The sequence below is a fragment of the Panthera tigris genome, chromosome B3 (genome assembly GCF_018350195.1).
Source record: "Panthera tigris isolate Pti1 chromosome B3, P.tigris_Pti1_mat1.1, whole genome shotgun sequence".
NCBI lineage: Eukaryota > Metazoa > Chordata > Mammalia > Carnivora > Felidae > Panthera > Panthera tigris.
This window is the reverse complement of record NC_056665.1, coordinates 146211296-146224338: the sequence shown is the minus strand read 5'-3', so window position 1 is coordinate 146224338 and position 13043 is coordinate 146211296. Positions and strand designations below refer to the sequence as shown.

The following is a 13043-nucleotide window of genomic DNA, read 5'->3' as shown; positions in this document are numbered from 1 at the left end:
CCCTCCCGTGTACCAAGAGGGAAGAACCATTGTTAGCACCACAATAAAGAATACAGGGACAAGAAGGCTATGCAAATAAACCTACTTACTTGGTGACTAACATAATACCCCAAACTTAACTCTTGCCAAATCCAATGTTTTGTTGTCTGAAAGACACAAGTGCCACCTGCTTTGTCCTTTCTCTGGGTGTCATGTCATTAGGAAGGCCATGCACTTACAAAATGAAATTTATTCTCTCCTGTAGATAGGTCTTATGTCAATTGAATCCTTACACTGGCTAAATCCCAGAAGAAAAAAGGGAAAAGCTTTCTTCTCCTACAACTGGAAGACGTAACCAGAAAAAAAATACGGAATAAAAAAAATAAAAGACATTTAAATCAGTAAGGAGGAAGGAAAACTACTTGTTTGCAGGTGACATTGATCTTAAACATAACAAAACCCTAGAGATTCCACAAAAAATATTAGAACCAGTTTTTTTAAATGAGGAAAAGAGCAGGATGTAAAAGGAACAAAGAAAATAAATAAAAATAAACCACCTGTGATTCTACACACCAGCATGAAAATACATGCAAAATAAATAACAAAATTATACAAGTGAAAATGGCAGAGAATGAAGTATTTTGGGTTAAACTTCAAAAAGTATGTAAAACACTTGTAGAGTGAAAATGATCTATGTGGATGAAAGACCTGTAAAAATGCACACAGGACTGCATATACACCTGTACTCACTGAATACAATTATTCAAATTGTCACAGCACCATCTACACAAACTAAACTACAAGTGCGTCCCTAACCCTGTTGTTCACTTTTAAAGAATCAAATCTAAGACTGGAGCTTGATATATATGTCAGAGCACATGCAAATGGGGTCCTCTCTGTGCTGATAAAACCAGCCCATCCCAGACTCTGCAGCTGGGAGAGGAGCCCCAGCCCCGGGAGTCCCAGGTGTTCCCATTGTCTGATCAGGACAGAACAGACACCTCACCATGGAGTTTGTGCTGGGCTGGGTGTTCCTGGTTGCCCTTTTAAAAGGTAATTCCTGGTGAACGGGAGACACTGAGTATGTGAGTGGATAAGAGTGAGAAACAGTGGATGTGTGACAGTTTCCTGACCAAGATGTCTGGTGTCTGCAGGTGTCCAGTGTGACGTGCAGCTGGTGGAGTCTGGACGAGACCTGGTGCAACCTGGGGGGTCCCTGAGACTCACCTGTGTAGCCTCTGGATTCACCTGCAGTAGATATGCAATGAGCTGGGTTCGCCAGGCTCCAGGAAAGGGGCTGCAGTGGCTCGCATATATTTATGATGATGGAAGTACCACATACTACGCAGACTCCATGAAGGGCCGATTCCCCATCTCCAGAGACAACTCCAAGAACACGCTGTATCTGCAAATGAACAACCTGCAGGCCGAGGACAAGGCCACATATTACTGTGCAAGAGACAGGGTGAGGGGACCTCGCTGGGAGCCCAGACACAAACCTCCCTGCAGGAGGCGATCAGCACCACCGGGGGGCGCACACTATGCACAATTCTGCTTTGTGTTGCCAGGAGCAGGTGAAGATGGAGGTTACAGGCAGGTTTCCTCTCAGGGTCTGGGGCTTCCTCTCCACACAGCAGTTTCCCCAGGGAGCCTCTGTGGACACAGGATTCTGTGTTTACCATTACCTGTGTGAATTAGATCATTGTTTTCCTAGGAAAACTACCCTAACATGCACAAAGACACAGTTGTTTGCATTGCTTTCTCCTGTCCCTCAACATGAGTGAATTTACAGATTGATTCATGAATTCAGCAAAGTGGCAGGATATACAATCAACGCAGAGAAATCGGTTGCATTCCTATACACCAACAATGAAGCAACAGAAATAGAAATCAAGGAATCTATCCCATTTGCAGTAGCACCAAAAACCATAAAATAACCAGGAATAAATCTAACCAAAGAGGTGAAAAATATTTATACTGAAAACTATAGAAAGCTTATGAAAGAAATTGAAGAAGACAAAATATGGAAAAAGATTCCACGCTCCTGAATAGGAAGAACAAATATTGCTAAAATGCTGATAGTACCCAAAGTAATCTACATATTCAATGCAATCCCGATCAAAGTGACACCAGCATTCTTCACAGAGCTAGAAAAAATAATCCTAACATTTGTATAGAACCAGAAAAGCCGCCGAATAGCCAAAGAAATCTTGAAAAAGAAAACCAAAGCAGGAGGCATCACAATCCCAGACTTCAAGCTATACTTCAAAGCTGTAATCATCAAGACAGTATGGTACTGGCACAAGAACAGACACTCAGGGGCATCTGAGTGGACCAGTCTGTTAAGCATCCGACTTTGACTCAGGTCACGATCTGGCAGTTCGTGAGTTAGATCCCACATCAGGCTGTGTGCCGACAGCTCAGAGCCTGAAGCCTGCTTGGAATTCTGTGTCTTCCTCTCTCTCTGACACTCCCCCGCTCATGCTCTGTCTCTGTCTCTGAAAAGTAATAAATAAATGCCAAAAACAATTAAAAAAAAACAAGAACAGACACTCAGATCAATGGAACAGAATACGAAATCCAGAAATGGACCCACAAATGTATGGCCAACTAATCTTTCGCAAAGCAGGAAAGACTATCCAATGGAATAAAGACAGTGTCTTCAGCAGGTGGTGCTGGGAAAACTGGACAGCGACATGCAGAAGAATGAACCAGGACCACTTTCTTACACCATACACAAAAATAAACTCAAAATGGATGAAAGACCTCAATGTAAGTCAGGAAGCCATCAAAATCCTCGAGCAGAAAGCAGGCAAAAACATCTTTGATCTTGGCCACACCAACTTCCTACTCAACACGTCCCCGGAGGCAAGGGGAAAAAAAGCAAAAATGAACTACTGGGACCTCATCAAAATCAAAACTTTCTGCATAGTGAAGGCAACAATCAGCAAAACTAAAATTCAACTGACAGAATGGGAGAAGATATTTGCAAATGACATCTCAGATAAAGAGTTAGTATCCAAAATCTATAAAGAATTTATCAAACTCAACACCCAAAACACAATCCAGTGAAGAAACGGGAAAAAGACATGAATAGACACTTCTCCAAAGAAGACATCCTGATGGCCAACCGACACATGAAAAAATGCTCCACATCACTCATCATCACGGAAATGCAAATCAAAACCCTAATGAGATACTACCTGACACATGTCAGAATGGCTAACATTAACAAGTCAGGCAACAACAGACGTTGGCGAGGATGCAGAGAGAGGATCTCTTTTGCATTTTGGGGGGCAATGCAAGTTGGTGCAGCCACTCTGGAAAATTGTATGGAGATTCCTCAAAAAACTAAAAATAGAACTCCCCTATGACCCAGCAATTGCACTACTAGGCATTTCTCCACGGGACACAGGTGTTCTGTTTCAAAGGGACACATGCACCCCCATGTTTATAGCAGCACTATCAACAATAGCCAAAGTATGGAAAGAGCCAAATGTCCATCGATGGATGAATGGATAAAGAAGAAGTGGTAAATATACACAATGGAGTATTACTCGGCAATCAAAAAGAGTGAAATCTTGCCATTTGCAACTATGTGGATGGAACTGGAGGGTATTATGCGAAGTGAAATGAGTCAGTCAGAAAAAGACAAAACTCATATGACTTCACTTATATGAGGACTTTAAGAGACAAAACAGATGGACATAAGGGAAGGGAAACCAAAATAACATGAAAACATGGAGGGGACAGAGCATAAGAGACTCATAAATATGGAGAACAAACAGAGGGCTACTGGAGGGGTTGTGGGAGGGGTGATGGGCTAAACTGGTAAGGGGCACTAAGGAATCTACTCCTGAAATCATTGTTGCACTATATAATAACTAATTTCGATGTTAATTTTTAAAACTAAAAATAAATACTAATTAATAATAAAAAAATTAAAATATTTTAAGAGAAAATAATGCGTGATCATGCTGTTGAGGTAAATATTTCTTAAAGATTATGCCGAAGCCTCCATTAATAAAGATAAAGATCCAAAACTGAAAAAAAAAAAAGAATTCTTCATATTGTCACATCGCCATCCACACAAACTAATGTAGAAGTGCGTCCCTAACCCTGTCATTCACTTTTACACAATCAAATCTAAGTCTGGAGATTGATATATATGTCAGAGGACATGCAAATGGGGCCCTTTCTGTGCTGATAAAACCAACCCAGCCGGACCGTGCAGCTGGGAGACGAGCCCCAGCCCCAGGAGTCCCAGGTGTTCCCATTCTGTGATCAGCACAGAACACACACACCTCACCATGGAGTTTGTGCTGGGCTGGGTGTTCCTGGTTGCTCTTTTAAAAGGTAATTCATGGTGAACGAGGGACACTGAGTCTGTGAATGGATATGAGTGAAACAGTGGATGTGTGACAGTTTCCTGACCAACATGTCTTGTGTCTGCAGGTGTCCAGTGTGACGTGCAGTTGGTGGAGTCTGGGGGAGACCTGGTGAAGCCTGGGGGGTCCCTGAGACTCACCTGTGTGGCCTCTGGATTCACCTTCAGTAGCTATGCAATGAACTGGGTCCGCCAGGCTCCAGGGAAGGGGCTGCAGTGGGTCGCAGCAATTAGTAGTAGTGGAGGTAGCACAGGCTACGCAGACTCCGTGAAGGGCCGATTCACCATCTCCAGAGACAACGCCAAGAACACGCTGTATCTGCAGATGAACAGCCTCAAGACCGAGGACACGGCCACATATTACTGTGCGAAAGACACAGTGAGGGGACATCACTGGGAGCCCAGACACAAACCTCCCTGCTGGAAGGGATCAGCACCACCAGGGGGCGCACACTATGCACAATTCTCCTTTGTGTTCCCAGGCGCAGGTGCAGATGGAGGTTACAGGCTGGTTTCCTGTCAGGGTCTGGGGCTTCCTCTCCACACAGCAGTTTCCCCAGGGAGCCTACCTGGTTATATGATTCTGTGTTTACCTATTAACTCTCTGAATTAGCTACTGGGTTGTCATAGGGAAACTAGATGAACATGCACAAAGACACAGTTGTTTGCACTTGCTTACTCCGGTCCCTCAACATGAGTGAATTACAGATTTCCTGAGGCAAAACAGCTGCACGTTTACAGGATTCCCAGATGCGCTCCCTGTGCAGCCAGGACCACAGGATCCCACAGCTCCTCCTTATCCTCACCCAGCCCTTGTCCCAGTCAAACAACGTGACACTTTCTTCATAGCCCTTTGCTACTCAGGACTTTAAATGAGCTACAGCTTTATTCAATTACTTGAAATGAGAGACAAACAATCTCCATGTATTAGTCAAGATTCCCCTGAGGAACACAACCCAAAGGTCATTGGTTTCCATAACTAAATATGTTGAGAAGTCCCATGATCTACTGTCACCAGCTGAAGACCCAGGAAAACCAGTGATGTAATTCTTGTCTGATTCTGACTAGTGACTAGTCTCAGAACGTGGAGAGCTGATGATGTAACTCTCAGAAAAAGGGCCAGAGGAGACCAATATTCCAGTTCAAACAAGCACATGGGAAGTAAAAATGAGGGAATTCGTCCTCCATCTGCATCAGATTCTATTCACAAACTTAATGGAATGGGTGGTGCCCAGGCAGAAAGAAACCATGGATGGAAATGCCAATCTCTTCTGGAACACATCACAGACATCCACAGAAACAGTGGTGAATCTGGGAACCTATGACGCAGTCAAGATAACCTATAAAGTTAATCATGACAAGTCATCCTCCTGTAAACGTGGAGCTCAAAGACTGAAGATTTAAAAGTCGATCCCATCATTGGGGTGGAGTCTGGTGGGCACAGCAGTGCTCCTGTGGAGGAGGGCAGAGGCCCATAAGGGGAACTGTGGTCTGAGTATCCCCTGGGTCGCATGGGGAGAGACAATTCCCTTTGTGGAGTGCATTTGGGAGACGGGGCATTGCCTCTCATAGGACAGGAGAGCTGACAGGCACCATTAAAATTCCCTGATCATTAGCACAGGAGCCTCTTCTGAGAGCAGCTAGCTGGACGCTGCCTTCTTGTTGTTCTTAACCATGCACTCCAAGCCCCTAGTATTGATGCAGCTGCCCATCTGGGGTAAATCAGCTCCAGGCACAGCACATCAAGACCCTCTCCCAGAGGATCAGTGGGGTCCCTGTCATATGGAGTTCACACAATTTGGAGTTTTCAAACCCAGCTAGAGCTCCTGAGATAAAACATAAGAGCCCTGTGCCACCAGATGTGTCAATGGCTTGGAGGCAGACAGGGTGAAAGAAATTCTGACGGAAGCCTGGGACCCACAAGTGTTCTCGCTGTGTGAGGGCTTCCTGAACAGGGGAGGCTGGGACCTCCAACTCCAGGGACTAGAGAGGGAGCTGATGCCAATATTTCCTCCCACCAATCAGCATGGACAGATTTCACTCAGCAGCACAGCATCCCCAGTGCAAGCTGAGCCACTAACACCAAGCTCCACCTACTCCAGTCCCCATCAAGTGCTGGCTTACTAGGAAAGAGTGCCTGGCAACCAGACCACCACTGCACCCCTTCCTCCAAAGACCATTGTAAACCCCCACACGCACCAAGTCAGCTGATCATACACTGAGGCATATCCTCACCTCTAGGGGAGATAGGAATTAGCCTCTTTTAACAAGCAGACCAAACTCACCTAGTTAAAACTCACAACACTGGGCACAAAGTCCAACACTCCCCACTGGAGGCAAGGAGAAAATCCGCAGAGGACTGTCCTGAGGGACAGAGCAGCCAAAACACGACAGCACAGTGCCACGGAACATAAATCCTTCATGAAGTGTCAGGCCCTGGACAGTATGTGAACACTGCTCAATAAAGATACTACCCTAGAAGCAGAAAAGATAACAGGATTTTCTAAAACATTTAAGAAGGCAGAGACATAGACAACAACATGATGGAGGAACTCATCCTAAAAGAAAACATGATAAAAGGTCATTGTGAGGGATATAATTAAAACACATAAACTAATGTGCCTCAAACAGAATTTCTGAAAACTCTCATTATGAAACAGGATTTTCAAAAAGTATCATAAGGATGCTAGCTGTGCTTGAGGAAAATATATGAGACATGAGGGATACCCTTACTGCAAACAGAAAAGACCTAAAAACTAGTCAGGATGAAATTTTAAATGTTGTAACCGAGATGTGAAACTGATTGGATATAATGACCTCAAGGCGGAAAGAAGCAGATGAATGAGGAAGGGACATAGAAGATAAAAGTATGGGGGAAATGAAGCTGGAAAGGAGAGGAAAAGTAAAATATTGCATCACAAACATACACTTAGGGAAATCAGCAACTCCATAAACTGTAATAACATTCTTTTGAAAGGAGTCCCAAAAGAATAAGAGGGAGAAAAAGGGGGATACATTTAGCTGAGTGAATATAGTGAAAATTCCACAAGCTGGGGAAGGAAACAGACATCCACATCTAGAAGGCAGAGAGAACACCCATTAAAAAAAAAAAAAAAAAAAAGCAGGCCAACACTGAGACATATCATAGGAAAATGGCAAAATATCCAGATAAAGTAAAACCATAAAAGCATCAACACAAAAGAAGTTGCTAACTAACAAGGGAAGATTAAAAAAAAACTATGGCACATGTCTCTACAGAAACCTTCATGCAAGTAGGGAGTGGCATCATATCCTCAACATGCGCAATTGAAAATTTTGCAGCTAAGAATACTTTCTCCAGTTAGGCAGTCATTCAGATACAAGGAGTGATAGAATTTCCCAGACAAACAAAAACCAAAGGAGTTCATGGTCTCTAAATCAGCCCTGCGAGAAATTAAAGGGGACTCTTTGAGTGGGAAAGGAAGACTAAAAGTAACAAAGACTAGAAATAAACAGAGAAAATCTCCAGAAACAATGACTTTGGAGGTAACACTATGGCACTAAGTTTATATCTATCAATAATTACTGTGAATGTAAATGGGCAAAATGCTCCAATCAAAAGACATAGAATACCGGAATGGATAAAAACAAATACAAGATCCTTCTATACACTGCACACTATTGACTCATTTTCAACCTAAAACACCTGTAGATTGAAAGTGAGGGGAGGGTGAACAATTTATCATGCTAACGGACGTCAAAAGAAAGTTGAAGTATCACACTCATATCACACTAACTAGTTTTCAAACCAAAGTTTGTTACAAGAGATCAGGAAGGCAGTATATCATCATAAAGGGGTCTATCCAACAAGAAGATCTGAAGCTTTAAATATTTATACCCCAAAAATGTAAGCACTGAAATATATAACTCAGTAAGAAACATAAAGAAACTCATTGATAATAGACAATAGTAATAATAGAGAACATTAACACTCCACTTACAACAATGGAAAGACAATCTAAGCTGTAAATCAATAAGGAAACAACGGCTTTGAAAGACACATGGACTGAATGGACTTAACAGATATATTCACAATATTCCATCCTAAAGCACCAAAATACACATTCTTTCTGAGTGTGCATGGAACATTCTCCAGAACAGATCACATACTATGTCACAAATCAGCCCTCTACAAGTACAAAAAGACTGAGATCATTCCATGCGTATTTTCAAACCACAACACTATGAAACTTGAAGTCGACCACAAGAAAAATTTGAGCAACACTGCCAATACATTAGGTTAAAGAACATTGTAGTAAAAGCGGAATGAGATTTTCAGGAAATTACGGAAGCAATAAAAAATACATGGAAGCAAATGAAAATGAAAACATGCCAGTTCCAAACCATCTGGATGCAGCAAAGTTGATGGAAGAGTGAAATATATAGCAGCACAGGCCAAACTCAAGAAAGAAGAAAGGTCTCAAACACACAACCACTTTACAACTAAAGGAGGTAGAAAAAGAACAAATGAACCCTAAAGCCAGCAGGAACAGGTAAACAAAAAAGATTAGAGCAGAAATAAATGATATAGAAACAAAGAAAAACAGTAGAACAGATGAATGAAACTATAAGTTGGTTTTTGTAAGAATAAATAAAAATGATAAACCCATGGGCAGACTTGGCAAAAACAAAAGAGAAGGGACGAAAGTAAATATAATCAGAATTTGAGAGGAGACATCACGACTGACACCACAGAAATACAACTATGAGAGAATAGTTTGGAGATTTATATGCCAACAAATTGGGCAATCTGGAAGAAATGGATAAATTCCCAGAATAATGTAAACTACCTAAACTGAAAAAGGAAGAAAGAGAAAACGTGAACAGACTGATAATGAGCAAAGAAATTGAATCATTAATCAAAAATCTACTGACACACAAAAATCCAGGGCCCGACAGGTTCACAGGTGAATTCTACCAGATATTTAAGAAGAGTGTAAAATATTCTATTTAAGTAGAATAGAATATTCCTGTCTTCACAAACTGTTCCAAATAATAGAAATGGAAAGAAAACTTCCAAATTCATTCTATAAGATGAGTATGATCACGGTTCCAAACCAGATTAAACCCCACTAAAAATGAGACTTACATGCCACTAGCCCTAATGAGCAAGAATACAACAATTGTCAAGAAAATACTTGCAGGGGCGCCTGGGTGGCTCAGTCGGTTAAGCGTCCAACTTTGGCTCAGGTCGTAATCTTGCGGTCCGTGAGTTCGAGCCCCGTGTCAGGCTCTGTGCTGACAGCTCAGAGCCTGGAGCCTGTTTCAGATTCTGTGTCTCCCTCTCTCTGACCCTCCCCCATTCATGCTCTGTCTCTCTCTGTCTCAAAAATAAATAAACGTTACAAAAAAAGAAAGAAAATACTTGCAAATTGAATCCAACAAGACATTAAAAGGATCCTTTAACGTGACCAGGTGGGATTTATTCCTTGGCTGTAAGGGTGGTTCAATAGTCACAAGTAAATCAATGTAATACATACCATCAATCAGAGAAAGGATACGAATGATATGACCCTCTCAATGGATGCAAAAAAAAATTTGACAGTACAGCATCCTTTCTTGATAAAACCCTCAACAAGGGGTAGAGGAAACACACCTCAACATCATAAAGTCCGTACATGAAAACCCCACAGCTAATATCCTCAGTGGGGAAAAAAAACCTTTTCCTCTACTGTCAGGAACACAAGAGGGATGTCCACACCCATCATTCTACTTAACACAGCAGTGGAAGTCTTATCCTCAAAAACAGACAACAACAAAAAATAAAGGCATACAACTCGGAAAAGAAGAAGTCAAACATTCCCTCTTCACAGATGACATGACACTCTATATAAAAAACTCAAGACTCCACCAAAATATTGCAAGAACTGATACACAAATTCAGCAAAGTCACAAGATACAGTATCAACATACTGAAATCGGCTGCATTTCTACACAGCAATAATGAAGAAACAGAAAGAAAAATAAAAAAACTATCCATGCCGTTTACAACTGCACCAAATATAATAGGATCCTAAAGAGTTAAAATATCCATAATCTGAAGACTCTAAAAACGGTGAAAGAAACTGAGGATGACACAAAGAAATGGAAACACCTTCATGTTCATGGATTTAAGGAGCAAGTAGTGTTGAAATGTCTCTGCTACACAAAGAAACGGTGGCTTCATGATTATGGATTTCATGCTATATTACAAAGCTGTACTTATCAAGACAGTAAGCTACAAGCACAAAAGAGACACATAGATCAAGAGAACAGAAGAGTAAACCCAGATATGGACTCACAAATGTATGGCCACCTCATCTTGGATGAAGTAGGAAAGACTATGTAATGGGAAAAAAGACAGCCTTGTCAACAGAGGGTGTTGGGAAGCCTGGACCAGAAGATGCAGAAGAATGAAACTGAACCACTTTCTTACTCCATACACAAAAATAAATCCAAATGGGTGAAAGACCTAAATGTGAGACAGGAGACCATCAAATCCTAGAGGAGAACAGGCAGCAACCTCCTGGACTTGGGACATAGCAACTTCTTACTAGACGTGTCTAGAGAGGCAAGGGAAACAACAGCAAACTTGAACTACTGGGACCTCATCAAAATAAAAACCTTCTGCACAGCTAAAGAAACAATCAACTAATCTAAAAGGCATTCTACAGAAATTAAAAAGGTATTTGCAAACCACATATCTGATAAAGGCTTACTATCCAAAATCTATTAAAAAAACTTCTCAAACTCAACACCCAAAATACAAAGAATCCAGTGGAGAAATGGGCAGAAGACATGAGGAGATACTTTTCCAAACAAAGCATTCAGATGGCTAACCGACACAGACGAACATATGCTCAACATCACTCATCATCAGGGAATTACAAATCAAAACTACAATGAGAGATGACTGCACACCTGTCAGAATGGCTACAATTAACAACTCAGGAAACAACAGATATTGATGAGGATGAGGAGAGAAGGGAACCCTTTTACACTCTTGGTGGGAATGCAAAGTGCCCGGACCATTCCAGAAAACAGTTTAAAAACTAAAAATTAAACAATCTTCCACTCCAGCAATTGCTCTACTAGGAATTCATCCAAAGCATACAAAACTTCTGATTTGAGGAAGTACATGCACCCCAATGTTTACAGCAGCATTAACTATGACAGCCAAACTGAGGAAAGAGACCAAAAGTCCACCATGTGATTAATCTGCTATATGTATAGAATGGCATATTACTCAGTCATAAAAAAGAATGAAATCTTGCCATTTGCAAAGATGTTGATGCAGCTACAGGGCATCATGCTAAGCAAAGTAAGTCAGTCAAAGATGACAAACAACATATGATTTCCTCCTATGGGGAATTTAGATCTAGGGGAAGGGGAAAAAGAGCAAGAAATCATAAAAAAAAAAAAAACTCTAACGTTAGAGACCAAACTGAGGGTTGCTGGAGGGCAGGTGTGTGGGGGATGGGATAATGGGTGTTGGGGATTAAGGAGGCCACGTGTTGTGATGAGTACTGGGTGTTAATGTAAGTGATGAACCAATAAATTCTACTACTGAAATTAATATTACACAATATGTTAACTAACAAATATTTAAACACAAACTTGAAAAATTTAAAAAGTGGAAAAAAGGAAGGGAGAATTGTTGTCACAAATTGTCATGAACATGGAATCTAAGGTAGTGAGTCTAACGTCTTGCATTTACTCATTATATCCCTAACTGATGGTGGACATAAATTAACATACTCATGAATTTTCACAGCAGTGCCAGGTGGGCTGGAATTCAAACCAAAGATGCCCTTCCCAACTCCCCTGCGCCCACACATCATGGGCAGCTTGTCCAGACACCTGCACAAGAACCCAGGTTTGGCCTCAGCAGGGACCCACATCTGCAGAACTGGAAAGTGTGGACAGTTGACGCTTCCTGAGAAGCTCTGGGTTTCCTTCCCCGACTTGCTTTCTCAGCTCCCTTGTCTTCCTTTCCTGTCTCTTGAAGAGAACCATGTCCCCTGTTAGTGGTTCATGAAAGTGAGGGGCTAGATGTTCTATAAACATTCAATATGACAGGTAACATACAAGGGGACAAAAAAAAAAAAAACCCATATGATGCAGCCTCTCTCGCGGCTCCTATCACCCAATGTGGTAGAGTACAAATAAACCTAAGTATTCATTTGGTCAAAAACTGCACAGCACGTTGGAAAAGTATTAAGAGATGAGAAGCCTGGAAGAATTCCACAAATGGGGATATGAGCTCCCCTTGGAAGGAAGAAGAAAAATTACAGTCCCACACACGCAAGGGTAAAATAATTTTAGCAAATGATACAAGAGTTTCAATGTGTTCTATTCATGAAGTGTCTAAAATTGGCTATGCAAAAAATGGATTTTGAGGGTTTCACATAGAATTGTGAAGGAAAAATTGTGTCAAAAACTCGGTTGTGTGCACAGAGCTCAACGGCTCCTGAGACATATAGAAAGCCCACCACCTGAAAAGGTAAACGTGTTTTTGGACCCCAGGAGCATATCTATCAAATCTGATGAACAGTCTGGCCAAAGAGACACAGAATGGCAACTCTTGTGAAATTTGAACTTCAATTTTATATATTTCCACATAATTTCCATATATTAGGAAAAACCATGCCACGAAAAT

At 41.5% G+C, this 13043-nt stretch overlaps 1 gene segment (V, D, J or C); it reads left to right on the top strand.

The window, feature by feature from the left end:
* The first annotated feature begins 979 nt into the window (after positions 1–979).
* LOC122239533 lies at positions 980–4947 on the top strand. The segment is given in 3 exon segments: positions 980–1032; positions 4435–4745; positions 4849–4947. Coding segments are annotated over 3 exon segments (456 nt in total).
* The last annotated feature ends 8096 nt before the right edge of the window (positions 4948–13043 follow it).